The following is a 24146-nucleotide window of genomic DNA, read 5'->3' on the forward strand; positions in this document are numbered from 1 at the left end:
CAATTCATTCCGTCGCTACCCCCACCGCTGCAGTCAGCATCAGCCTGTCTGGACACCTGAAGTTATGCTCATGTCTCAAACTTGCTTGCACGTTGGTGGTTGCCACTGCGGGTCATCTCCGTCAGGGCCGCCGCACGCCGGTAGCATCGCTCCGCTTGTAGTCTCCGAGGAACTGCCTTCGGTCGAAAATTTGCATCCATTCAAGGTTCGCACTGACATTTTTTATACTTGCGGCATGTCATTCCCTTGTGCCAATGATCTCTTGATCTCGACGCGGTCACGTGTTTTCGGCTAGTCATGACCCATATTTTTTTCGGAGGATATTATCGCTGGGTCCCATGGGGGCTGGTGACTGACCGTGTCCTTTTTAGCTACATACCCACCACCTCCCAGTTTTCACCGAACAGGTAATGGAAGGGACATCTGGTTTGCCCGACCAGCCAAGGAAGTTTGGCTTACTGCAGGCTGTCAAGTTACCAAGGAAGCCTTCCCTGCCGTCACTATTCATGTCCTCTACTAGTAGCTCGTTTCTCCAATCGTACCTTCCTTCCGATCTTCCATCTTCACATGTAGTTTCAGACCCTGTCATGTCCACCGAGGACACCAGAGATGTAAACGATGACCCGAATTTCACCATACACGCTCCTTCATCACTATTATTGGACGACGATCCGTTCGCCCTGCTCATATCATCAATCCCGCCCTCACTTCACACTCACTCTTTGCTGGATATGGGTTGCCCTTCAATTTCGGAATCGGTCAAACCTTGCACTGTCCAGCTCTCCCCCAGGGCTCATGTTCCTCGAGCAAGCTCTGCACGTCCCAAATCAAGTCATGGCCAGGTGCGCCCCGCCCACACACGGCCCGCATTTACACCACGTCCTTCGTTACCCTCGCTACGCACTCTCGCGCAAATGAATGTCGCCGTTCCTAGGAAGGTATGACCGCAGGAAAATCTAGACAATTGGAAACGGTAGCACCTGACTTTGGACTTTTGATGCACTAGGTCCGAAAAGGAACCGTTGGAGCGCGTTTACCTCACGAGCCTTGGGATTTGGATCTCAGTGCCGATTCCTGTCTGCCCACCCGCAGTGGTTCCTCATTTGCGCCTTCTGAAGAGAACAATACCATGTTCGTACTGCCGCCTGCGGGGTTACCCGCTGAGAATGAGGCCGAGGGGGGTAACGGTGGTTCTTCCAGTGATGTCAATGGCCAGTCCGCGTTGCACGGCGGATCCATCGTGACTTCCGTTGACAATGTTGCCAGGAAAACTCAAGCTCCCGATGAGGTGGTCTCTTCACTGCTGTTGTCAGCGCATGATGCCGATGTTGGTTCTCTCCCTTCGCTCTCATGTACCACTTCTGAGCCGCCTTCATCCGCACTCTCACGTGCTTCATCCCTCCAATCATCCACGTGGCCAGACATTGGGCTGAGCGAAAATACCCATTCGAGCAACAATGATGTGTTGGATCAGAAAAACTCTGTTTGCCTTGACTACGCAAATTTGCCCGCAGATGGCGACGAGGACCTACTAAGTTACCACTCGGACTTCGATTATTATTACACCCAATCACTCTCCGACTCTTCTGATTCGGAACAAGACTGCCCAAAAAGTACTCAAAACGTGGACGTAACGCCGAGTCCGCGTGGCTCGGTATATCAAGAAGCGCACTTTCAACCCGGCACCTCTGCTGACACGATGCGTAGCCTCGGTGAACGCGCTCTGACGACACGTCACCCCCGCACTCCACATGACGAGCACGAGTGGCGTGGACAATGTGGCTTACCTGACAGGTACACTAGTGGTGGTGACCGCAGAGGATCTGAACAGGAAATGTATAGGCAAGTGAGCCGCCGTTCGAGCAGCCGCGCCGGTAAGGACCAGGGTGGCAGTAGAGTTGGAGGTGTCGGCAGCTCAGGAGATAGACACCACACCCGTGAGGCTTCGTCAAGTGCAACTTCGGATTTCAGTTCGTCTTCGGCAAACGAGGACGGTAACACTATTTACTACAGTATCGACGGCGTCTCCAACGGTCCCTCGCGCACTCATTCTCCCCTACAATCCCGGATACCAAGAACAGGTGGTGGCTCAGATGATGACATACCCCTTGCCCAGCGCATGCCTACTGCTTTGAAAGCACAAAAGTCAATCAGACAGCAACTTCGCGACGAGCGACACCGGCGGAAGTTGGACCGTGCTAAAAGCACCCATCCGCCCCCTCCCGTCCCCGCCCTTCCCCCCACAACAGCACCCGTGGTCCCAAGTTCAAGGAGTCTTGCGCATGATGGTCGGAAACGATCAGCTTCGTCTGCGGCGCCGCCCCGGACGGGTTCTCTCTGGCCAGACTCTAGCTCTTCCCAACCCTCGCCCATCCTACCTGAAGATTTGTCACGAAAGCTCATGCAACTTCAAACATCCTCTTCAGGTTCTGCAGAGCAAGACCTTTCTGTGCCTTTCTTAAGGAAAGCGAAGCTCGCTCGTTCCACCACGACAAGTCCTACCCGAACACGTCACCCAGAAGGTGTCGCATATATGCAACAGTCGACTACGCGAGGTTCTGAAGCACCATCACAGAACCGGCCGTTGAAATCTGCGCCTCCGTTCCAACGTCCTGATCGCCGTCATGCTGAGCCATCGCGGCAACCATTTGAAGCTGCATCAGCGCAATCTCTCGGACGAAGCATGACCGTAGGAGCCCGGCACTCACCAGATGACATCCATGGACATGTTTCTGCGGAGGGGAACACTCGTTCTGTACGAAACGGCCGGGACACGCATGCAGGTCATGAACCAATCGTCAGATCAGGACGCGTTAGCGAAGATAACTGGAGACCTTCTGGTAGCGCATCTCGACCGTCTGTTGATCCGGAAAGTAACACGTCCAATCAACGTGTCGTACAACGTCTACCTCTTCCCGCGGTAACACCTCCCTCGACATCTCCGCTCCAGCCTTCGAAGGTTTCTGTGACCCAACAAAGGATATTTATTGGTGATATGCAACGGTTCAATACCGTCGAAATCGCGTCGAATACCACTGCTGGACATGTGGTCAAGCTTATGACTAGCCAAGGCATTCTTGACAAATCTGGGTCATGGATGGTATTCGAACTGGCTCAAGATTATGGCATGGGTGAGTGCTAATGAGTCTGAATCTCACATTTAGCATAATTGAAGTAATTTGTCGTCAGAGCGACCGGTTCGAGACTATGAATTACTGTCAGATGTTTCAGCATCGTGGGACAAGGACAAACTCTTAAATGCTTTCGTTATCAAACCCACGCCCTTGGCACGGTTGTTAAGCCCATCTGTAAGCTTCATTTCCGTGGATCTCTATTAGTGTTTGATGGTGGCGCTTGCTAGGCGATACCCAGCTGCTCGCCTACACACAGAGGCTGGATAGAATGGGAGAGCAAGCGCGGGAAATGGAGCAAACGCTGGATGGAGTTGAGAGAACATGGTTTATGGCTGTCCAAACGCGATACGGTAAGGTGATTCTCTGTCCTTTTGCCAAGTCATTCACCTTTCCGTGCCTTAGGGGAAAGATGAGACCTTTTTATGCTCGGTGTCGAACTTTGACGCATATTATGTTACTCGGCGGCATAAGTCACCCAAGCCTTTCGTATTTGCCATCAAGTCAACGGACCATCTTTCCCTGTTCGAGAACGCCGCCGACTACCTACATGTATTTTCTTGCAACCAGAGAGACGGCGAAAAGTGGATGGAGGCTATTTTGGTCGCTCGGGCACGTAGAATTGCCTTTCTCTTCTCATTGTCTTTCTCATATCCGCTAACTTCCTCTATTCAGTCGTACGTACTTCACCAAGAAAAGCATGTATTGTGTACTGGACCGACCGAAGTGCTTTCACAAGCGAAACCGCTGTCGCGCACTCGGACCAGGAAGCAATCCGTGTCAGGTCGACCTGCCCAACCTTTGATTAACGTGCCTCCTCCGTTTAGTGTTTCGCCAACTGCCAATGTGGTTTTCGAGCCCGGCTCCTTGCTGGCCAAGCGGAAGGGCGACCCACAGACATGACACGTCAGACGATTTTGATTTTTTGTACTTATATTACGATTGTCTTCTGGCACGGATACTTTCGGCTTCAGCATAATGGTATGGCCATAGTTTGTAACCTTTCGAGTATTATATCGGATATTTGGCGTATTTATTATACCGCTACATACATTGATCGAATCTATAGAAAAACACGAAATAGTGAGCTAAACACGGAGTGTAGACCTTAAGCCGATGTCTTTTGTTTCTTCTTCGCTGGACCATCCTCGTCATCCTTGGCAGTTGACTTCACCTTGGGCTTTGGTTTTGGTTTAGGCTTAGGCCTCTCATCGTCGACGTCCATCGCATCATCGTCTTTCTTAGGTTTGGCCGGTTTAGCTTTGGACTTCGCAGATGCTTTCTTGGTTTTCTCGCCGTCATCGTCGTCCTCATCATCGCTGCCTTTCTCTTTTGTCTTTGCCTTCTTTTTCGTAAGCTTCTTCGCTTTGCTTCCCTTCGCGAGTTCCCTGTCACCACTTGCATCCGATGCAGTAACGCCTCCGCCAGAAGATTCAGATTCACTCTCTGTAGGCGACCCTTCATCGCTAGATGATGCTTCGAAGTCTTCGTCTGAAAGTTAAAAGTCAATAAACATTAAAGAGAACGTCGAGAGCACAGAACTCACCTTCTTCGCTATCATCATCATCGCCGCCAATCCTCGGTCTCGGCTGCTCGTCCCCACTGCTCGCCACACTCTGCATCTCCTCGTCGGAGTCTCCAGCACCAGCTGCGAGTAAATCTACATCCGGTACCATTTCATTCTTCAACTTAATCTTCTTGTCCTTGAGGTAGCTTTCGACTGGTTCATGTTCCTCCTTGTTGATGGACGTGAACGTATATTCTGGTCCACTCTTGGTGATGATCTTGAGATCAAAAGTACGCGCTGCGGTTGCGCCCATGCTGGCACCGACACGGGAGAAGACACATTGGTGAATGTCAGAAAGTTCGATGAGCATCGGCTGTTTGGAGACGAAGAAAATATATTTCTCGAGCATGAAGAGATCACCCTGGACTGCTTTGAAGTTGGCTTTAATGCCTGGATGACCGCCGCGACTGTAGGGTTACGAACAGTCAGGCCGTCGTGAAAAAAAAAAAAAGTTAACACGAATACATACCTCTGGAAGGCGCCAGAACCGATGATCTTTTTCTTTGAGAGAGCACGGAACACACCAGAGACAACCTCAAACGTGGGGTCTTCGTAGTGTTTCTTTAGTTTGTCGTACTTGGCTATCTCTTCTCTGCAAGGACCAGCTCAGATGATACTTCGGTAGAATAGTAGACTTGTACGTACTCTGACAAGTTAAGCTCGGCTGTTGTTTCTTCTTCCCTGGCGAACTGCATAACCAAGTACTGATACCTAGTCTGCCCTTGCCTAATAGGTGTACTCAAACCGAGCTGCAAAGGTCCATTAAGTATCGAGAAACGAGCAGAAAGCAAGAATGGACACACTATGAACAGGACATGTTGGTCGTCCTTTGGAAGAAGGAACAATTTTGATATGCTTGAGTAGAGAATCTTGTAGTCGTACGTCTTTCCACGCAATCGTAGGAATTCGATAGACATATCCAAATCGTAGCGCCCGCGAGGCGTTAGCACAAGAACCTCCTCGAAGCTTAGCACGAGATCTCCAGCGACTTGGCCAATTTCAGCCTTCTCTTTGATCGCATCGTGGAAAGCCTGAGCTGCGCTCATTTCTTCACCCTCTTCATCGTCCGATTTCTGTGAACCCGCGTCGGACCCTCGGACACGTACGTGAGTTCCGGGTACGTGGAATCGAATTTCTGTCATCTCGTCCGGAGCATTTCGCGATGATTTCTTGCCTGGCGATGCCGAAGAAGCGAACTCCAACGAAACCTCAGTCTTCCCAGCAATGTTGGAGTTCGCCACTTGGTTAAGCGGCAGCTCGAAAGCTGTCTTGTTCGATACTAAGAAGGCGAGGTCCTGGCCTTGGTGAGCGGTTAGCAAAATGTACAGGCTTAAGGGCAGAGGCGACGGAGAGCACCTTGGATGTCCGTTACACCCCAATTCCACCCCTTGAATGTAACGTCTTTCACCTCCAGTGTCACCGCGAAGTATTGCTTGAGCAAGTTAGCCAGTTTGTCGTGATCCTAGAGGTGAACAGTTAGGCGCAGCTTCTCGGTGCACCACTCAACGACCCAGATACCCACCTCTCGCATGAACCCGTCGAACGTTTCTCTCCGTCTGTCCTTCAACCCTACTCTAAGCTGGAAGTTTCTTGCAACACGAAACCATTGAGCCCATTTGATGTCACCGGAGGGCAACGCGATGACTTTCTCGTTTTCCTCTCCTTTCCAAGCCATCCCACTGTTGGCAATGCGAAATTCTGGGGGGTGAACACCTGTTTCAGCACATCTCAACCGGAGCGCGCCGCATAGACACTTACTCCCAACTTCCGGGGACAGTCCGTGGTATATTTTGTCGAACTGAGTGGTGGACATCGTGCTCAGCGAAAACGAGTACGACTTTTTGTGTGAGGTTTAACGAAAGGCGATGGTGGTGGACGCAGGTCAAGACGCGTGCGCTAGTTCACCACTAACAGGGTTTCGTGCCACATGCTTATGATGCTTGTCGTCATTTCAAATCACCGCGTCTTAATCTTTCATTATAACCACCCTTCGCGGTAAACAGGCGTGCCCGAACGAACGATGGACTCGACACAGGAGCGAACGTTCTGTAAATGGTACTCCAGCAGTACTTGTCGGTTTCATGGCCCACTAATCCTACACGTTCTAGGCTTAACACGAAGCTGGAAGCCAATGGATACCCTCCGATGCGTTCGCTCGTCCAGGACCTGTCCGATGGAGTTCGGCTCATTCAGCTTATGGTCCGTCATCGTTAATTGTGGAGGTTTCCCCAGATCACTTATCGTCGCTCCGTGCCCCCTACAGGAGATCATGGGTGAGTAGCTATTACCCGTGTCCTGATCTTTCCTCCCCGTTTAAACGTCGGACCAAGGCGATACCTCGCTCGGAAGATACAATAAGAATCCTAGAATGCGAGTTCAAAAAGCAGAGAATGTAAACAAGGCCCTAGAGTTCATCCGCCAACGGGGCATCAAGTTAACCAACATCGGTCCAGAAGGTACGGTCGTCTTCGCGATTTTTCACCTAGGTATTCTCGCTCACATTATATAGACATCATGGACGGAAACTTAAAGCTCATACTTGGGATGATTTGGACACTCGTCCTGCGTTTCACGATCGCGGACATCAGGTCAGCAAAGATCATCTCGCTAACTTTCGTTACGACTCAGACAGACGATTTCAAGTGAGGAAGGCCTTTCCGCGAAGGAGGGTTTACTCCTCTGGTGCCAGCGGAAAACGGCGCCATACAAAGAAGTCGACGTGCAAGACTTTTCTTCTAGCTGGTCAGACGGACTCGCATTGTAGGTTGTTCGCCGCACAACTACCCCTTCAGCCTTGAGCTCAAGTCGCATTAGATGCGCTCTCATCCACTGTCATCGACCCGAACTATTGGACTATGATAGGTTAAACAAGGTAATTTTCATTTCCGCTCCTAGCCCTCTTCCGCGAATGATAATTTCCAGTCAGATCGGCATGGAAACACGTGCCTTGCATTTCAAGTCGCTGCAGAGCACCTCGGCGTTCCCGTACGTCGCTTGTGCAACATAGCGTCCTTTCAGCCTTTGACATGTCGGTGTCCTAGCAATTACTAGAGGTAGAAGATCTATGTGACTCCGCCCATCCCGACGAACGAAGTGTTATGACGTATATTGCGAGTTACTTCCATGCATTTTCCTCGATGGGTTTGTGGCATGTTTCGCTGGAGCTTATCACAAGGGGATTGGTTAATGTAGTACTGCAGATCAAGCGGAGACCGTATCCCGGCGAGTCGAGAAATTCGCCGAACTCATGCAATCGGTGTGGTTGAGCAAGAATGACTACGAACGCCGAGCTCGCAATGTGCGTCCCGAGTTGTTTATGTTAACTGCGTCCCGATGTTGATATTGTGAAGTTACTCCGCGCACTTTCCGAAGTCCAAACCGAATGGGCTGCCAGCATGTTCACGGGTACATACACCGATGCGAAAGCACACTCTGCGAGCTTCAACAAGTACAAGCATTCGACTAAGCGCGGTTGGGTAACCGAACGTCAGGATGTTACTACGCTTTTCGGCAACATACAAACGAAACTTCGGACTTATGGGCTCAGGGAATATGTTCCCCCTCTGGGATTGGCGCTTTCGGTCAGTGGCACTCCGCCCGTGTGATAATCCCGATTTGACATGTTGTAGGACATTGATCATGCCTGGAATGACCTTCTGCGTTCCGAAGCGAAACGGTCGAGGTCGATCAATGCTCAAATCAGACAGTGAGTCTTGTCCAACCTATCTGGATACTGCTGACATCGTCTCTTCATTACAGAATCAAGGAGACGCTTCGAAAAGAGTTTGCAGACCTCGCCAATGACTTTTCGCAACGGCTACATGCCGTCTCTCTCGAACTTTCGAACGTGGAAGGGCCACTTGAGGCAAGTGTATTGCGGCTGGCGAAACAAGGTTGGAACCCACCTATTCTGCAGGAACAACAAGAACATGTCCGAACGCTACAAACCCGGCTACCCGCTCTTAATGACGCCTTGTCCCGTGTTTTGAGGGCAGAGAATGACTGTATTGCAGCCAACGTCGAAGAAAACGACTATACCATTTTCACCTGCCAAGACCTAGAATTCGAACTCGAACTTCTCGCGCAGAGTATAGCTAAAAAGCTTTCATTCATCGATAACCAGGTGCATCCGTCCGCATACACGTGTTACTAACCGCTGAACAACGATGCATCCATTCACAGGCCGTTTCAAGGAACATGACGAATTTAACACCTGCACAACTCGAACAATTCGAAAGCACATTTCGTTATTTTGCTCGCGATGGAACAAATACCCTTAGTCTTCCAGAGTTCAATGCAGCTCTCGCCAGTCTTGGCCTGGTGTATTCCGTGCGTCTGCCTATGATAAAGTTTTAAACTATTGTGAATCGTTGATGGCACAGGACGAGGACATGGATTACCTGTACGACCAGCTTGTACAAGAGTATGGTGCCATCACGTTCCAGGCTTTCATAAACCTCTTGGTAGGTGCACCAGATACGTTTGACCGACGTCGGAAGACAGGCGAGTAAATACTTATCTCAGGTGGACATCACCGAAGATCAGACGTCACCGGACCAATTGCGGGAGTCTTTCCGTGGAATTGCAGGCGACAAGGTGGGTCATGGCAACACTGCACGCCTAACATGCGTCCGCCTCACCACATTGCTTCAGCCGTTCGTTACGGAACTCGACTTGCGACTTGCGCGACTTCCAAGCAGCGCTATTGATTACTTGCGAGAGGTATTACCCTTTCAAAGGAATGAAGTTGGAGAGCCGGAATACGATTATGAAACGTGGCTGGAAGAAGTATTTGTTTAGGCATACCATCATGTATACTTAGTACCGTCACCGCAATCATGTGGATACCACACAGCATTTTTTTTTCCCGCTCATGTTCATTCTCTAATGTTCCAATATTTGTTCTAGGAGGCTAATTTACTCGATGTCATATTCTCAAGCAACGTCAGATGCTAGTAGGACATCGTGTAGTGTGATGGTGACACTAAAATTTTAGACCTCGAAGGTGAACGAAGCGCCAACCTAAACATTTCACATGTTCAGCAGTGACACGATCATCAGATAGCGCTACAAACCTTGTGGGCGGGACCAATGGGGGCGATGTCATTGAGTCGTTGTGTGTCAAGAGCAAGACCGAAGGAAGCCTTCACACCGGGGCGGAGAGTTTGCGTGTAACCTGTAACCACTGCGTCAATCCCAGCCCAACACCGGGTTCAGCAGTGAGACGAACCGAGGGCCAGAACACCAGCATTGTTAATCTTGGCCTTCACAAACGCAGCCGAGTCGAGGTAACTGCTGAAATGTCAGCATCACACGCATTGACCACGGAGGCATTGGCTTACGCCTTGGTGCCAACCTCAAGGGCAACGCCTGAGGTCGTCGACTTGGAGTCGTAGACAGCCTTGGCACCTGCTTCAACGTCGGGGCTAACACGGTGATAGTAGCTGGCCGAGAAGGTGTTGAGGTTGTTGAGGCCATGGACCGTTACGGCGTATTCGGGTGCATTGTAGCCAATGGCTGCGGCATAGCGGGAGATCTTGCCCTCGGTGACGTTGTAGGCAGCCTCAGCACCGAAAAGGAAACCGTCACGGCCGAAGACAGCGTCCGTGGTGAAGGTGGGTCCCTTGTGGAGAGTTTTCTAGTCAGAATCATGAATCTTTGAGACAAGATATGTAGTGTACTTTGAACACGTCAAGAGCGCCACGGGTGTGTACGCCAGACTGCTTGTAGCTGAGGTTGACGAGAGCAGATTTCGAGCCCGAGTCCGGGACCAAGGAGGTAGAGAAGTCAAGTTTCAAGCCTTTTGCGAGGTAGTTCTCAAGCTCGAGCTGCGACTTGAGGATATTGGAGGTCGTCCATGTCTCGGTGAAGACAAGACCGTTCTTGGGGTCCGAGTATTTGGCTTCGATATCGCCGTTGATGGCTTGTGACTTGGAGTCACGGAGACCAGCAACCTTGAAGGCGACGCCCGAGGGGGTCCTGGTCTTGACTTCCAAGGAAGTACCGAAGAAGGGGTAGTCCTTCGTCAACAAGTCGTTGGAGGACTTTCCAAGGTCCTAACAAGACAAGCACGGTGATTAGCAGATTGTTTAGCAGAGTGAAAGGAGATTACCTTCCATGAGGGGGGAACTGGCTGAGGCAAAGACATGGCTGAGAGCTCCAACAGCGGTTCAAATGAGGAGGGTGGTGGAAATACGCAAGCCAAGATCTTTTGAGTTCAACGGGTCAAATCGTGAGAATGTATTACATAACACACGCCTCCAACCGTATTACCCTGTCAGCTGGACAGATATCGCTACGGAGACACTAAGGTAGTTTGCAACGTGTTCTCCGTTGCCGAATACCCTCGATGACGGTTTGAGGATAACTCACCTCGTCCCGGCAGCTGCGGTGACAGCTTGGTATCATTTGCATATGGGAGACCTCACAATCTCCTCCCATCGCTCGTCGGCGGTCATATTGGCACGGAGTGGTCCAACGATAGCAGACAAGATATGTTGGAGCTATGCAAAGTACGCATTTCACTCTCTTCCACCGTCAATAATTGACCGCCACTTGGAGACATCCCTTGCGTAGGGCAAATCTTACTGGCTGGGATCGCGAGCGGTACGGACATAGGGGTAATAAGAGCTGTGTATCTTGAACGCGAGCACGTGTTTTCTCACATACACATGTGGTTGACCACGTATTTCAAAAGATCCCTTGGTAGCTTCCAACTGGGCAGTGGGGACCTTCGTGGTTATATCACTAGGATCGTGCTAGGCGTCGTGTTGCCAGATCATGTCCTTCATGACTCACATGCATTCTGTGCGCCCCTGGGGTGATCGGCCAAAGGAACCTGCAACTTGAGCAGCGCGAAGTCGCAGGAATTGTCAAAGAGGGCCCAAATATTTCATAAGATTGAAGGAAACCGCTAGCTCCGATAATCAGCAGCTGTAGTCTTGGACGCACGGACTCCTTCATTCTGACCATGTAAACCATACGACGCCGGGCAGGCGGTCTCAACTTTCTAACACTAGCCCGGTATGTACATGCGGCCACATCGCCTACCATATGACGTTCTTCCAATTCTCCACGAGCCTTGGATCATCCTGCATTCTTTTAGTACGATGCTTTCAAGTTAGCTTAGGATTTTATCTTTACCTTGTATTTTTCGCCGAAATGGAGGAACCCTCCTCTAAGGACAAGTGCCTCGAAGTACTGCCCGTCACTCGGTTTATGAATGATGTTTCGCGTCTCTTCATAGATCTACAATGGGAGAAACGCATGAGCTCGTGTCCATTACATGCGCCTGTCAAAACTGCTCACTCTGGCTGCCTTTGGTCCCTCTGATAATACAGCGATCAGAATCACAAGGCACAGCGCAATAAACTTCCCTTACCGCTGCTGGCTCAGCTGACAATGGAAGACCATCCGTCGGAATATCCTTGGTGTCCTTGATGAGCTTGTCCACCCCATTCAAGAAGCTCTCCGAAGGGACATGGTAAGATCCCTTGATATTCCCGCCAGCCCAGTCCTGGTCGCGCACGTCGACAATGAGATAGTCTTCAAAGTGCCGAAGAAACGTGAAGGTTTGATCGATCAGGGAAGGAAGTTGTGCTCCATACCTTTCCAAGGTTTCTTGTCACCCAGGATGACGTTTGCCAGCTCCTGTAATCCGAGCGCGCATTAGAGGACTCGCATCATAGCGCAGAATGCGATTGGCTTCTCACTGAGGGACCGATGTACTTCACCATGGTCAAGTTCGAAGCGCCTGTAATGCTTCGCGCAAAATTGACTAGGCCAGCCATTAACGCCGGTCGATCATCAACTGCTTCGTCGATCATCGATATATGTATGATATATATTGACTGCAAAGATACAGTGACACTTTGAGAAGACATATCTTGGTTCCAAACCGTGACCCCGAATTCCATCTTCAATACGCAATCTCACATACATCTCCCTGATGCATCTTCTGCCTGCCCCGAATAACACAAGATAAGTACAAGGATGGCTGGGTATCGCCCCTGGTCGTGTGCCTGTAGTGAAACACCGGTAAACTCCCCCGCGCGATGTGGGCGTTCGCTCGTTCGTGTGTTATCGCGGGCATAGCGACGAAAGACCATATCGTGATTACACATTGGATCAGGCTCATCAGGGAGTCAGATCATAGAAATGCTAGCGTCTTCGTCCCTCGCGACGTCTAGTCCTTCGGGATATCAAAACCCTTTGCAGATTTTTGTACGGAATCGACCGTACGAGTACTTCCGCGTCGATGGGTTCGGCGAATGTAAATGTCTGGGTCGTGTTACTGTCTGCTACTGTCAGCGTGTGGCCAATAGCACAGTGCGCGGACTCCGGCAGGATCGCAGTGTTCGGTGATAACAAGTGACAGTACTTTAATATAACAGAAGTACTTCTTTTTCCAGAGGCCTTTGATGTTTGACCGAGGAGTTAGTGGAAGTCGAGCAGTTGCCGCGGATGCCTAGGTGTTATTACAATGGCCCAAACGCCAGTGCAATAATATTCAAGTGCGTTGCGTACCTACGATGACAGACGTCAGTGCCATAGTCGTGAAGCTTGAAATTTAACCAGTCCGAAATGCTTTGGAAGACGTGGTTGCAGGTACGCGTCCGCGGTCCCAGAGGTACCTCTGAAGCTTGTAACGTTCCACAGCCGAGCGGTGCTCAACCATCATGATGAATGTCGAGGAAAATCAAGAGTGTCGTACACAAAATGCGAGGCTTTTATCTGAACGAACGAGGGGCTGACGCCGGTGCCGTTTCAACCCAAGAATGGGTACAGAGAGGATTTTCTGTTTTGCTCAGCTGACGCGTCGTAGTGAAGTGATAGTTTGTTGCAAGCGTAGTTAAATGCTCAAGGCGATAAGTCCAGAGGAAACAAAATGGAATGGTCATACTTAAAAGAAGGGGAATTAAAGGACCCGATGGGGGTATAATACACAGGGAATGTTGCTACCGTTCGAACATGCAAGAGGGTGTTCTACAATCTAGCGGATACAAATCCGTATCTTCAAAAAACAAAGTTATATCTAAGTCGGGGTCAGTCAGCCTACCAGCATCCCATACCCGACGAAACTGCCACTCACCATAACGTCATAAGCGTGTCGATCACTGATAAACGGGTGAGTCGGGCGCCTAGTTGTGAGAGGCAGCAAACGCATTCAGGTCGCCAACACATGTGATGTGCTCATTGTCGAGGTGACGTTTGAGAGCATCGCGTCTACTGAATTCTCTCCCACATCCGCCGATCATCATTTTGCCCTGCCAATTGTACGGCTCGGCGCCTTCTGGAAGGGCGTGCCGCCCAGCGTCCTTTAGGGGCACACCACAACAGATCCATTGGGCGGGGCGCTCAAAGCGAGTGTGAGTCCGGATGTGGCGCTTGAGATCAGGCGTCCGGTGGTTACGCTGGACCCATTTGCAATAGGGACACGCCCAGGGGTTGTTCTTCGAGACTGTAGGGACCGTTCCTGGCATGGCTTGTACATTACGGGAAGGGGGGGAACAACGAGAACGCTTCGCTGCATGAGAAATGTTCGCAACGCGTACTGCGGATGCAGGAGGGGCACTAGTAGATACACGGGTCCGAGTCGTTCGACGCCGCTTCCTAGAATTCAAAGAGGGAGAAGGTATATATTCGTCGTCATCGCTGTCCACGTCACTCTCGGCATCGACTTGCTCTTCTGGATCACCCCGCCCGTCAAACTGATTAGTCGACACACTACGTCTTCTGCGCGGGGTCCCAGAGCCCATAATCGGAGAGGTCGGAGGAAGGAGAAGTGGGGGATCTGAAGATGCATGGCGCGGAGTGGGACAGGTAGTTTGTTGCATGGGATGGTAATATCCCGCAAGCGGGACGGAGGTAGGCTGGGGGAGCACAATGGAGTCGACTGGGGGTATGTACGGTGAGTCTGCCGTGTTCATAAACTCATCTGACTGGCTGTAGAATAGTCAAATTATTATACATCGAGATCTCGTGACAGACGGTTTACTCACAAAAGGAGGGGCATACATGGCGATTGGTCGTAAGTGGTGTAGTCGAAATCGAAAGTCAGAGAGGAGAAGGGTTCGGCTTCTGACTCTGATTCCGAGCTGAGGGCATCGTCCGAACTAGATTCGTCACTGGAGCTAGTATCATCGACGTGACTATCGACCTGGGAGGATTCGGCGGAGGGAGAAGACGAGGAGGTGGATGAGATCGAAGACAAGTAAGGACTCGGTGCGACCGCAGGGGTATAGAGGTCATCCGATTTCTCTTCGGGACTGAACTGGGCCAGCCATGCCATGTCATCTTCGTCACTCTGAGCACTGAGCTTCTCGTACAGCTGGGCCATAGACTGGCGACGGTAAACTGTGGTCGGGGGCATGGCGCAGACAAAATGATTAATGGCGGTGGGGCATACCACCTCCAGCCCCAGATGTTATATAGTGTCGGTCAGCCTCTTTTCTTTCATGTCTCAGCCTTGACCATTGCCGAACCTCGTTTTGTTGTTCTGGTAACTCCGACGCCTACGAACCCTCGTTATAAGTCACACTCGAGGCAGCCTTGTTGCAAGCAGTATCCCAAGAAAGCAGCCGTCATCCCGGAGATTCGGCTCATCCAATAACACAAGAAAAAAGGATGTCATCGCGGACGTCGGTCAAAGCGTAAGAAGTGCGATTAATGACTCCGCAACGAGGTTTCCCCACGTGGCCGCTCTTCCAACATGCTTGGACCCATATAACACAGCAGACCACGGATCCAAGTAATATTTCGAAGGGTCTGCAGTCGTTTCGATCAAACAGCATTGTAGAGGTACCGCTAGTGTCCCGCTCACGGATGGGAAGGCGAAATGCGATTCCAAGTCTTGGGCACACATGAATCACAAAGGATGCGGCCAATGCCGACCACTCACTAAGCTAGAGCGCTCCGCCTCACAGAATCTCAACAGTATTTGGCAACAGCAATCTCCTTTATCTTGGTTGCCTAGCGGAGGCCCCCTGTCACTACATCCGGAAATAATTCCCCGAGTCCCGGTCAACACCACGGAAGTTCGTCGTGCAATGCACAAGGATACTATATCAGTCCGCCATCTACAGCACACAATGAATGCACCTTAGACTACCGAATCCGCTTGCCGTGTTGTACCGCAGGTCCCCATCTAGTGCAATTAGAAGTATCCCTGAACATAGCCTTAGTAGGTGATACTTACCCTCGTATCTTCTTCTTCGGTTTGGGATTCGTGAGCGAACTGTTCGATGGGAACATCCTGTCGGAATTTTTCCATGCACCACAGAATGTATCTACACTGAACGTCAAGAACAAAAAAAAAAACACGGTGGCTTCCACAGGAGCCTGCTCGTACCTCCGATCCCTGACAGGTACACTAGCACTCTTTAGATCCCATCCGGTCAACCGCCAGAATGCTTCCCAACTATCGGTGGAAACCTTCTTCTCAGAGCTGCGTCCTATGGCGCTCAGGAAGTCTTGCGGCGTAGCAATTTTGCCTGTTTGGTAGTTAACGACCTTGCAACTAGGAATTCCATGGAATCGAGCACAGCATACCTCTCGGTTCAGGTATTGGTCGAGGGACGGCTGCGGCAGAGTGAACCAACCTCGGCCAGCTCCATGAGACTCGCTTGAATGAGTGCCGTACTGAAAACATGACAAGGCCATCCGAAAGTGCGCCTGAGGAGGCTTGTCAAGGGCCAGTCACGTGATCACCACTGCATGGTCGTATGAAAAGCACGAGATGGCGGGCATTTGTATGAACCTCCTAAACACCCGCCCCACTATATGTACGATTAAAATACAGGCGCATCTCTTAAGAGTAAGTTTCTCTCCTCCTTCTTTACCCATCGAGTCACGGCGTTCGCCGCGTTAATTACCGCTGTTTTCGGTAGCCTTGGCGATAGGACGATGTAAAGTTCGAAGGGTTGTGTAATCTGAAAATGAACGGATTCCTTCATCATCAGTTACACTCTAGATTTAGATACGCCGCGAGTGAAATTTACCCATCCCATTACAATTTCTTTTTCTGTACGAATGCACTGCAACTTGAGGGGTCCAGATTGACCAGATTTCGCATGGAGGGCATCGTACACCGTTTGGTACATTGCGATGATCCTGTAGTTCCGGTATGAGGAAAATTTCAATCTTCTGCAACAAGAACTGCGCACCTTCGTACTTCATCGCGACTGTCGTAGGGATCCTCGAATGCTGGAAAAGTAATTTGGACATCTGGTCGAGATTTATAGACAAAATGTCGTAATCCTGGGATCGCAAGCTGGGAAACAGAGTAATGTGTCTTCCTGGACTCCATTGCATCCGTGATTGCTTTCAGTGTGCCCTGGCTTTGCAATTTCTGTAAGAGACAATGAGTGGACGGTTGTCAGTAGCAAACAGTGTATAGTCACCTGAGCAACGGAATCGCACCAACTCCGGACAGTCTCGAATTCTCCGCCACCGCTGATACACATTAGACATATTGCTGCATCTGAAGAAAGGTTAGGTGGGTGGCGACCGTCTTCTCTACGAGAGGATGAGGATGATTCTCGAGACTCGGCATTTGACGATGTTTCTATGCTGTTGTCCTCGGGTTTCCATAAAAACGAGATATACGCATTTACGAAGGTCGCTGGGTCGTACTTGGGGAGACAGACGGGGATCCAAGAAGCCGACGCTGGTGAATTATAGATCGACGGAGCATGTGCAGTATTGACGAGGACGTGAATGTCTACGGGAGGCACTATTAGCACCGGTTGAACTACAAAGAAGATGTGAAAAAAACCTGCAGGATGTATCGAGTGTTTCCTGGGTCGTACGAGGGTGACAACGCGACCGCCGGCGATGAGGATGATATACAAAGTATCCTGTGGGTGCATGAATTACTCAGTGCCTCTTGTCTGTGACCTGCAGCTGACCTTCATCTTTGTTATGGGTACTAGGGCATCAGCTACTCGCGAGCGTAGATTCGGATCGAGTTGTAGACAGTGCAGTGACGATGTAGACATAGCAAGGTCCAATTCTAACCGGCTGAGCAGCGAGAACAGAAAAGGTTCTGCGCCTGTGTTGCATGTTAAACATACGGAAAATACGAAACACAAGGCACACGAGGATACCATTCAGGAGGCGTCTCAGATCAAAGTTCGTGCGGCGTTCAAATATGCGTCTGAGCTGCGCAGCAGTGACGATGCTAAGGATTTGTAGGTGTAGATACTCGAGGTGCGTACGTGTCTTTCTGGAAATGAGCCTCGATCCGCTGAGGGAAAACGGGTTACTCACTACAGACTCTGGTTCTCCCCAAGTCGATGCACAAACATAGTAGAGTGGTGATCGCAAGAGGAAAGTAATTCTCAGTTCGCCGGAGTTGATGGAACGTAACTTGTCTCCGTCGTCGATAAACACGGAGAGTAAGGCTTGAACTAGGCCCATGGTACACGACAATGTATCGGAATCTCCATCCTCGCGCCGACTAGGGTTTTCGCATCAGCTGTTTCTTCGGTCGCCATTGAGTGTGTAATACCTCGTGAAAACTGGCTTTCCAGCATCTGTAAGCACGAAGTACTCACGCGGCTTGAACGGAGGGTGGTTATTGTCTGAGAGGCTCATCACTTGCTTGAGAGATAGCAGGACAGGGGGACTAAGTGTTACGTCAGCAACTCGCAAACAACCTATCAGCCAGCACGGACACCAGAATATAAAAACCAGAGTTCAATGTAACTCAGATATCGATATCTGGGACTAAAGGCCCTTAACACATGCACTGCTCGAAGGTAGGAGGAAACCACGCTTGAGAGTGAGATTACATAAGCGCATGTGCACTGTGGGCGCACGCCCTTAACCCTTCTTCCTCTTCCAACGCCGGATAGGTTCTCAGTACTATGGGCGAGCAGCAGATCTTCACCGCTACATCATTCTTCTCTCTTGCAGGTGTCGCAGGGGTTGCTGTCGCAGCCGTTGCAGCCTCTCGAGCCCTGCTACCAAAAAGTGCGACTTGGCAGGACAAGCTTACGTTCGTATGGCTGGTAAGAACAGCAGGCAAAACGAATCAAGTATAGTCTGATGTCATCGCTAGGCTTTCGATGGGATCATACATCTTATATTCGAGGGGTCCTTCCTGTATCTTTCGACTTTTGGCAGGTCTGTGAACACTAGTACAGGTGTCTTCGCTGAGATGTGTGAGATTCACATCGACCTTCGTACGTTATTCATGCTCATTATGTGTAATAGGGAAGGAGTATACCCTCGCGGACACGCGTTGGGGCGTTTCGGATCCAACGGTAGTGTCGCTCGAGATACTGACCGTGCTTGGCGGAGTCCCACTCTGCTGGTATATTCTGGGGCTACTTGTTAAAAGTGACCCGGCTCGCCACTACTGGATCGTGGTCTTGTCTGTGGCAGAGCTTTACGGCGGGTACGTGGTCATTTTTGTGGTGTCGTGTTGTATTCAACGTGGATGTTGTACAGGTGGATGACGTTTTGTCCCGAGTGGTTAAGCGGAAGCCCCAGCTTGAATACCTCCAATATCCTGTTTTTGTGGGTGTACCTTGTGGTATGTGTTCTCGCCTCATTTGCTCCGTGGGTCCACCGAATTTACTTCCCCTGAACTCTCACTGGCAGTTCATGAACAGCATGTTAGTGCTCTTTGTCTGCCGTTACGACTGTGAAATTGACATCGCTTTTAGATGGGTCGTGATACCCTTGTGGTTAATGGTTGATTCTTACAACCACATCGCCAGATCCTTGCGCGAGGTCGCTAAAATCAAGAGAAATTAACGGAGCCACTCGTCCTATTCATCTCAAGGGAAGTCGGATGTCTCGTTCGGCTTCCACCTACGCCCCCAGCTCAACATGGAGAATGTTCCGATCTGGATATCCGGTGACTTGTTTTGTGTGATACTGACCTGGAACCATGATTATTTTCTTGCCCATGACGTCTTGAGGATTACTAGCTTGATTGTAGCAGAAATTTGTGGCGGCATCTGGAATTCCGCCCTTGTTCCAATATTGATGCTTTTGTCTGTGCGAACAGTTCATCGACTAGTTGAGGAGCATTTACCTCTTCTTGTACTACCCGTAGGTAAGGCGTGAGAGTTCCTTGCATACACGGCTACTTCACACAACGAATATGCACCTATATATGTTCTTGAGAGTGCAGCACGATCACCGGTGACCGGTGAAGCTTGAAGGGTGGTGCATGCGTAGGCTTTCCAGGCAAACTAGGTGGGGGAGAGAACTGCACAGTTGAAATATAAAACAAAATTTGCTAACATTAGCCATAACGCAAGCAGGGACTCGGGGCTCGTAGAGAACCGGGGGGACACCATAAGATCGAAACCGCCTGCCCGGCGTCGTTCGGTGTACGTGCACAGAATGAAGAAATCTGTACATTCAAAACTACGACTGCTGATTATCCGAGCTCGTGTCCTTCGATTTTATGAACCGTTTGGGCATCTCTTCGACGACTCGTGCCACCCTACGTCGTTCAGCTTGCAGGTTCCTTTGGCAGATCGTCCTAGGAACACGCGCAGCGTATGAAGGACATGCACCACCTGATCTAGTGACCTGACACCTACCACGATCCTAGTGAGATGACCATAAAAGTCCCCACCGCCCAATTGGAAGCCACGAAGGGACCTTGTGAAAATACGTGGTCAATGGCACGCGTTTGTGACGTAGGTTGCCAAGAAAAAAACGTACTCGCGCTGATGGCCCTTATTACTCCTACGCCCGCACCGCTCGCGATTCCAGTAAGTAAACTGTGCCGTGCACAAGGCATTTCTCCAAGTCGCTGGAAATCATCGACGATGGATATTCGCTAGCTTTCGCACAATATTGTATTACACGATGTAACTTATTGAGGGCAGCAAGAGACTGAACTGCGTACCTTGCATGCCTCCCATACATCTTGCCAATAGTTACCTGTTGTCTCTGTTTTGTAAATCGGTCTTCGCGAATGATTCGATGGTGGTGAAACATTTTCTGGCTTTGGCTGCGTGGCAATGTCGTCGGACATGCTAGCCATTGGTGTGATTCTTAGTGCAGTATTACTAAGGGCACAGAATCGGGGTCTATATTTGCTCTTGTTTGGCAGTGTTCGCACATCTCACCGTGTGGTAAGTATAGGGGTCCGTCGCGGTCCGCTGGCTACTGTGGCAGATGGTCGGTCCTCCGGACATCAACCGCACGTGTAACGCCCTTAGGGCCAATTGCACGCGAAGTCGAGCTGTTCGAAAATGTACCAGCAGTAGCAGTAACTGCAAGACATGGTCAATGAACTTCACCACCAATAGTGTGTATTCACAGTAATTTGATTGACTTCTCACATGGATATAGGCTAGATTTACAGCCAATGAGAATATATAATGCATCCCAAGGCAATGCTGGCATTCTCAAGGGCCTTCATGGGCCATCCAAACACACAACTACTTACAGTCGATGGTGAGTTCCAAGAAGTGTGGGGCATTCATCCTTTTTGAAAGCCATAGGCTACCTCAGCAGTGAGCAAGCTACTGGGGAAATGCTAATGTACTGGCATTGAGATTGTTTGGGGCTGATCAGGGAGGAACAAGAATAGCCATGATGCTACCCCGGGTGTGTTCGCGTAGATACCCCATCGAAAGGTGAAGTAACAACCTGTCTCGTGAAGAGCAGTGTTATCCTATAATAAATTCATGAAGGCGAAACCTAGCCACCCATCATCCCCGAAGACGTCTCTGATGCTAAGATCGTCGGTGGTCCTTCGGAGCTTTCATCAACGGCCGGAAACAAAATACACTCTGAAAAACGCTCTGACATGCTCTCATCGAGAGCACGCGAGTTATCCGTAAGAGTTTCCAGGGTACCTGCTGCCAAAGACGAGTTTGGTTGCGCAGTACAGTGGCTCAGTGAGAAATCTCATGAGTGGTACGCGAACGCTTTTCACCCGAATGTAAGGTTTGATTTTGGCGAACAGGCTATGGTGATCGGTGGAGTCACATAATAGCGCATCGCGAAAGTATGAGGTATCACAACCTGGTAAACCTCGGGGCAATTGCCCCTGCTTCCAGACACCACATGATACAATGTGTTGTGCGTTTCGTGGGTTTCGAGCGTGCTATGGTCGGCCGCATAAATGGGCCAGATAGCAACTGCTGACGAGATGACGATAACTTATCCACCGCCAAGCAACATTCTGAACGTGTTGCTATACTACTTTCTATCGGTAACAAAGAGGGTTGATCAGTACATTCCACTGCATTCCACGAGAAGCGTACTCACTGATAACGCATTAGAAGTTGGACTAAGGCAAGACACTATACTCGGGAAGAAATTGCTGGACGCTTTGAGAAAGACGAGAAGACACGCGCGATCACAACTGCGATGACGCCAACTGTGAGTACGGACATCCTCGTACGAGTGGGAAGGAATGTGCGAAGACCACTCCGAAGGTGCAATGGAGGCACCCCACGCCACTTTAGTGGGTCCTGAAGAAATTTCAACCAGATCCTGGTTCAAGGCCGCGCAACTTTGGTGGAGTTGAGGCTGGCGACGGCAACCGCTTGCCAGCACATAACCAACAATTACCAACTTTTGAGGCTTATCGATTCACCCTTCATCCACGGTAAAATCCTCAACCTGATTAACGAAAGTACGGCGAGTCGCTGTTGGAAGCCGTTAGCTCTTCTGCCCATCTGTTCACCTTAATTCGGCTTAATAGAGAATCCAGCATTGCGATCAAAGAAAAAGGTCGAATATATTGTCCGTTTGTGAGGATCTGCTAGTGAGGTAAAGTTTTACCTATAAGCTCTATCAAAGCACCAGGCTACTGTCCATAGCAGTACAAAATAATCAGGCTAGCTGAGAAGGATCATCGGTAGTCCGTAGTCATGAGTCCATAGTCATGCGAGAGAATATCCGTGCTTAGGATTGGGTGGCGTTGTTGGGAGTGATAGTAAATTGGGGACTGGCATTCCCGGAGTCACCGAAAACTGTGCAGATGTGTCATCGTGCAAGAATATGAACAGCAAAGTTCGTATACGTACGGACAACGATATAATTGTTCTTGTAGGTCAAGTTGCTTGGGACCGTGAACTCTACCCAGCCTTGAGCGAGAGGGAACTGAGAGGCAAGTGGGTGATCTAAAGGCATTAGTCCAATATTTGCTGCGAGTCAAAGCCTTGAAGAACCGCAACTCACAGATGTCCAAGTTCTCCGAGTTGTTGGCTTCGTAGCCCAACAGAAGAAGACCAGTTGTGTTCTGCTTTTCAGCAGGGATATTGCTCGTTAACCAAGTCACATTCGCCTTTGTGTTGGTGATCCAAACAATACCAGCGGTAGGGGAGGTAATGGTAGGACTGAAGACCAGGAGTTCAACTGGTTGAGTTGTTACTGGTGCTGCCCGAGCGAAAACCGAAAAGAAGACAGCAACAAAGAAAGAAAACAGTGCGGCGTGCATGTTAGAGCGTTGATATCGAAGTCAAGGATCGTTATTTAACGAGGGAGTTGATTTTTGGCACAGGAGGTAGGAATGGTAGCGAAAAAAGAGCGAATGGTTTACCCGAGACTGGGACGGGTGGGGTTTTATAGGGTTTTATAGTCACACCAGGCCCGATCCAGGAAGTAATAAGACCAACGCGAAACTTACGTTTTGATGCCTGTGCAGTGGGGCCCAAATTCTTGCCGAAACTTCCATCACGTTTGAGGGATTTCGCCGAGGAATGCGATCCTCTGCAACTTGCAACTTACGTCCCTCGATGCTAAAAAAAACTAGACTGTACCTCGACATTATCCACACAGTTCCGCACAGTTCAAATGCCCTGTTTGAGGGTGAAATCAACCAGGAGGGTGACGGGGTGAATATGCCGGTTGCAACAAGCGGAAATAACATCGCGGCAATGGTTGTACTAATTTGGAAAGTATCGTGCTTCGTGCTTACGGAACTGTCACAACATCGCTTTCGTTTGTTCATGTCGGTCGCCATCATAAAATCGTACGCACCAAAGATCCGCTGGCGATATTACCTTTGTCAGAGACTTCACCCGACGTATTATGCAAGTTCTTTCATAGTAGATGCGCCAAGACGAAGCGCAGGTTTCAGTATCCTTTGTCGCGCCTACAGTAAGCCGGCCATATTTTTCCGGTAAATCGTAATGGCCAACAAAGTTGATCGTGACGCTGCTGTTTGGTTGAGCCGTGCACCCGTCGTGTACTCCCAAGACTGGCCAGAATTCTGATGTTGACATAGATTCCGTGGTCGCCGCATAATGTACATCTGTGACGCATTAATGGATCGGAGTCGTTTTGCAGACGTTAACTCCAGAATGCGACCGATACGTGAATGCTTACACGTGCTTCAACTTCTGAATGGTAGCATCTGATTGTCGAAGGAAGGGTCGATGGAAATGTGGTCTGATGGCAAGCCTCGAAACAGATGCCTTGGCATGAGGCTAGTATGAGAAGATGCGTGGGCGTGGGAATAT

At 50.0% G+C, this 24146-nt stretch overlaps 12 protein-coding genes across 12 annotated transcripts; 4 read left to right on the forward strand and 8 right to left on the reverse strand.

The window, feature by feature from the left end:
* The first annotated feature begins 13 nt into the window (after positions 1 to 13).
* On the forward strand, positions 14 to 1566 carry F5J12DRAFT_314574 (uncharacterized protein). The gene is made up of 4 exons (XM_051738866.1): positions 14 to 205; positions 372 to 938; positions 1007 to 1327; positions 1422 to 1566. Exons 1-4 carry the CDS (start codon positions 65 to 67, stop codon positions 1431 to 1433), a joined length of 1041 nt encoding a protein of 346 aa, XP_051604495.1. The 5' UTR covers positions 14 to 64; the 3' UTR covers positions 1434 to 1566.
* F5J12DRAFT_803819 (uncharacterized protein) lies at positions 1227 to 4129 on the forward strand. The gene is made up of 6 exons (XM_051744475.1): positions 1227 to 1327; positions 1422 to 3131; positions 3190 to 3308; positions 3362 to 3484; positions 3537 to 3743; positions 3807 to 4129. Exons 2-6 carry the CDS (start codon positions 1700 to 1702, stop codon positions 4032 to 4034), a joined length of 2109 nt encoding a protein of 702 aa, XP_051604496.1. The 5' UTR covers positions 1227 to 1327; positions 1422 to 1699; the 3' UTR covers positions 4035 to 4129.
* Positions 4130 to 6598, reverse strand: F5J12DRAFT_803822 (SSrecog-domain-containing protein). The gene is made up of 8 exons (XM_051744476.1): positions 6457 to 6598; positions 6221 to 6396; positions 6055 to 6160; positions 5502 to 5998; positions 5344 to 5447; positions 5168 to 5290; positions 4678 to 5105; positions 4130 to 4622 (listed from the first exon to the last, which is right to left on the reverse strand). Exons 1-8 carry the CDS (start codon positions 6509 to 6511, stop codon positions 4240 to 4242), a joined length of 1872 nt encoding a protein of 623 aa, XP_051604497.1. The 5' UTR covers positions 6512 to 6598; the 3' UTR covers positions 4130 to 4239.
* A 37-nt stretch (positions 6599 to 6635) lies between these two features.
* On the forward strand, positions 6636 to 9527 carry F5J12DRAFT_803828 (calponin homology domain-containing protein). The gene is made up of 18 exons (XM_051744477.1): positions 6636 to 6753; positions 6807 to 6897; positions 6962 to 6971; positions 7029 to 7154; positions 7208 to 7286; positions 7342 to 7458; positions 7513 to 7570; positions 7621 to 7683; positions 7740 to 7839; positions 7899 to 7996; positions 8049 to 8279; positions 8328 to 8404; positions 8458 to 8563; positions 8615 to 8821; positions 8881 to 9027; positions 9081 to 9161; positions 9223 to 9294; positions 9352 to 9527. The coding sequence occupies exons 1-18, from the start codon at positions 6719 to 6721 to the stop codon at positions 9496 to 9498; spliced, it is 1845 nt and encodes a 614-aa protein (XP_051604498.1). The 5' UTR covers positions 6636 to 6718; the 3' UTR covers positions 9499 to 9527.
* Positions 9528 to 10965, reverse strand: F5J12DRAFT_803838 (eukaryotic porin/Tom40). Its single transcript, XM_051744478.1, has 6 exons — positions 10811 to 10965; positions 10380 to 10754; positions 10041 to 10321; positions 9929 to 9990; positions 9774 to 9874; positions 9528 to 9720 (listed from the first exon to the last, which is right to left on the reverse strand). The coding sequence occupies exons 1-6, from the start codon at positions 10844 to 10846 to the stop codon at positions 9691 to 9693; spliced, it is 885 nt and encodes a 294-aa protein (XP_051604499.1). The 5' UTR covers positions 10847 to 10965; the 3' UTR covers positions 9528 to 9690.
* A 294-nt stretch (positions 10966 to 11259) lies between these two features.
* Positions 11260 to 12247, reverse strand: F5J12DRAFT_736499 (uncharacterized protein; the record flags this gene model as incomplete). The annotated part of the gene is made up of 4 exons (XM_051741999.1): positions 11260 to 11789; positions 11842 to 11946; positions 12007 to 12024; positions 12080 to 12247. Coding segments are annotated over 4 exons (336 nt in total), but the record flags the coding sequence as incomplete, so codon positions are not given.
* Positions 12248 to 12582: 335 nt separating this feature from the next.
* On the reverse strand, positions 12583 to 12845 carry F5J12DRAFT_803850 (uncharacterized protein). Its single transcript, XM_051744479.1, has one exon. The coding sequence runs from the start codon at positions 12833 to 12835 to the stop codon at positions 12617 to 12619; it is 219 nt and encodes a 72-aa protein (XP_051604501.1). The 5' UTR covers positions 12836 to 12845; the 3' UTR covers positions 12583 to 12616.
* Positions 12846 to 13838: 993 nt separating this feature from the next.
* On the reverse strand, positions 13839 to 15070 carry F5J12DRAFT_903256 (uncharacterized protein; the record flags this gene model as incomplete). Its single annotated transcript, XM_051748379.1, has 2 exons — positions 13839 to 14643; positions 14700 to 15070. The coding sequence occupies 2 exons, from the start codon at positions 15068 to 15070 to the stop codon at positions 13839 to 13841; spliced, it is 1176 nt and encodes a 391-aa protein (XP_051604502.1).
* A 1346-nt stretch (positions 15071 to 16416) lies between these two features.
* On the reverse strand, positions 16417 to 18484 carry F5J12DRAFT_803861 (vacuolar fusion protein MON1). Its single transcript, XM_051744480.1, has 10 exons — positions 18375 to 18484; positions 18255 to 18325; positions 17968 to 18181; positions 17805 to 17919; positions 17607 to 17749; positions 17474 to 17555; positions 17100 to 17419; positions 16863 to 17047; positions 16698 to 16809; positions 16417 to 16628 (listed from the first exon to the last, which is right to left on the reverse strand). Exons 3-10 carry the CDS (start codon positions 18115 to 18117, stop codon positions 16488 to 16490), a joined length of 1248 nt encoding a protein of 415 aa, XP_051604503.1. The 5' UTR covers positions 18118 to 18181; positions 18255 to 18325; positions 18375 to 18484; the 3' UTR covers positions 16417 to 16487.
* Positions 18485 to 18566: 82 nt separating this feature from the next.
* On the forward strand, positions 18567 to 19461 carry F5J12DRAFT_713561 (Emopamil-binding protein; the record flags this gene model as incomplete). The annotated part of the gene is made up of 6 exons (XM_051740843.1): positions 18567 to 18710; positions 18761 to 18863; positions 18916 to 19099; positions 19153 to 19267; positions 19306 to 19319; positions 19371 to 19461. 6 exons carry the CDS (start codon positions 18567 to 18569, stop codon positions 19459 to 19461), a joined length of 651 nt encoding a protein of 216 aa, XP_051604504.1.
* A 621-nt stretch (positions 19462 to 20082) lies between these two features.
* On the reverse strand, positions 20083 to 20701 carry F5J12DRAFT_762867 (uncharacterized protein; the record flags this gene model as incomplete). Its single annotated transcript, XM_051742147.1, has 4 exons — positions 20083 to 20200; positions 20262 to 20322; positions 20386 to 20476; positions 20573 to 20701. 4 exons carry the CDS (start codon positions 20699 to 20701, stop codon positions 20083 to 20085), a joined length of 399 nt encoding a protein of 132 aa, XP_051604505.1.
* A 1649-nt stretch (positions 20702 to 22350) lies between these two features.
* Positions 22351 to 23122, reverse strand: F5J12DRAFT_955231 (uncharacterized protein; the record flags this gene model as incomplete). The annotated part of the gene is made up of 3 exons (XM_051749862.1): positions 22351 to 22655; positions 22710 to 22805; positions 22864 to 23122. The coding sequence occupies 3 exons, from the start codon at positions 23120 to 23122 to the stop codon at positions 22588 to 22590; spliced, it is 423 nt and encodes a 140-aa protein (XP_051604506.1). The 3' UTR covers positions 22351 to 22587.
* Positions 23123 to 24146: the final 1024 nt, after the last annotated feature.

The sequence above is a fragment of the Pisolithus orientalis genome, assembly GCF_024613125.1.
Source record: "Pisolithus orientalis strain OTSU chromosome Unknown F5J12scaffold_3, whole genome shotgun sequence".
Lineage (NCBI taxonomy): Eukaryota > Fungi > Basidiomycota > Agaricomycetes > Boletales > Pisolithaceae > Pisolithus > Pisolithus orientalis.

Coding starts and splice junctions, on each gene's coding strand:
- F5J12DRAFT_314574 (XM_051738866.1), top strand. CDS start 65: ATGCTCATGTCTCAAACTTGCTTGCACGTTGGTGGTTGCCACTGCGGG. Junction 206..371: donor AAAATTTGCATCCATTCAAG/GTTCGCACTGAC, acceptor TGTCCTTTTTAG/CTACATACCCACCACCTCCC. Junction 939..1,006: donor ATGTCGCCGTTCCTAGGAAG/GTATGACCGCAG, acceptor TTGATGCACTAG/GTCCGAAAAGGAACCGTTGG.
- F5J12DRAFT_803819 (XM_051744475.1), top strand. CDS start 1,700: ATGCGTAGCCTCGGTGAACGCGCTCTGACGACACGTCACCCCCGCACT. Junction 3,132..3,189: donor GGCTCAAGATTATGGCATGG/GTGAGTGCTAAT, acceptor ATTTGTCGTCAG/AGCGACCGGTTCGAGACTAT. Junction 3,485..3,536: donor GGCTGTCCAAACGCGATACG/GTAAGGTGATTC, acceptor TCCGTGCCTTAG/GGGAAAGATGAGACCTTTTT.
- F5J12DRAFT_803822 (XM_051744476.1), bottom strand. CDS start 6,511: ATGTCCACCACTCAGTTCGACAAAATATACCACGGACTGTCCCCGGAA. Junction 5,106..5,167: donor GGTTCTGGCGCCTTCCAGAG/GTATGTATTCGT, acceptor GTAACCCTACAG/TCGCGGCGGTCATCCAGGCA. Junction 4,623..4,677: donor TGATGATGATAGCGAAGAAG/GTGAGTTCTGTG, acceptor TTTAACTTTCAG/ACGAAGACTTCGAAGCATCA.
- F5J12DRAFT_803828 (XM_051744477.1), top strand. CDS start 6,719: ATGGACTCGACACAGGAGCGAACGTTCTGTAAATG. Junction 8,564..8,614: donor ACGTGGAAGGGCCACTTGAG/GCAAGTGTATTG, acceptor CCTATTCTGCAG/GAACAACAAGAACATGTCCG. Junction 9,295..9,351: donor GTGGAATTGCAGGCGACAAG/GTGGGTCATGGC, acceptor ACATTGCTTCAG/CCGTTCGTTACGGAACTCGA.
- F5J12DRAFT_803838 (XM_051744478.1), bottom strand. CDS start 10,846: ATGTCTTTGCCTCAGCCAGTTCCCCCCTCATGGAAG. Junction 10,755..10,810: donor CAGTTCCCCCCTCATGGAAG/GTAATCTCCTTT, acceptor TTGTCTTGTTAG/GACCTTGGAAAGTCCTCCAA. Junction 9,991..10,040: donor CTTGAGGTTGGCACCAAGGC/GTAAGCCAATGC, acceptor ACATTTCAGCAG/TTACCTCGACTCGGCTGCGT.
- F5J12DRAFT_803850 (XM_051744479.1), bottom strand. CDS start 12,835: ATGAGCCTGATCCAATGTGTAATCACGATATGGTCTTTCGTCGCTATG.
- F5J12DRAFT_803861 (XM_051744480.1), bottom strand. CDS start 18,117: ATGGGCCTAGTTCAAGCCTTACTCTCCGTGTTTATCGACGACGGAGAC. Junction 17,920..17,967: donor GGGGAGAACCAGAGTCTGTA/GTGAGTAACCCG, acceptor ATTTCCAGAAAG/ACACGTACGCACCTCGAGTA. Junction 16,629..16,697: donor AAGAAATTGTAATGGGATGG/GTAAATTTCACT, acceptor GTTCATTTTCAG/ATTACACAACCCTTCGAACT.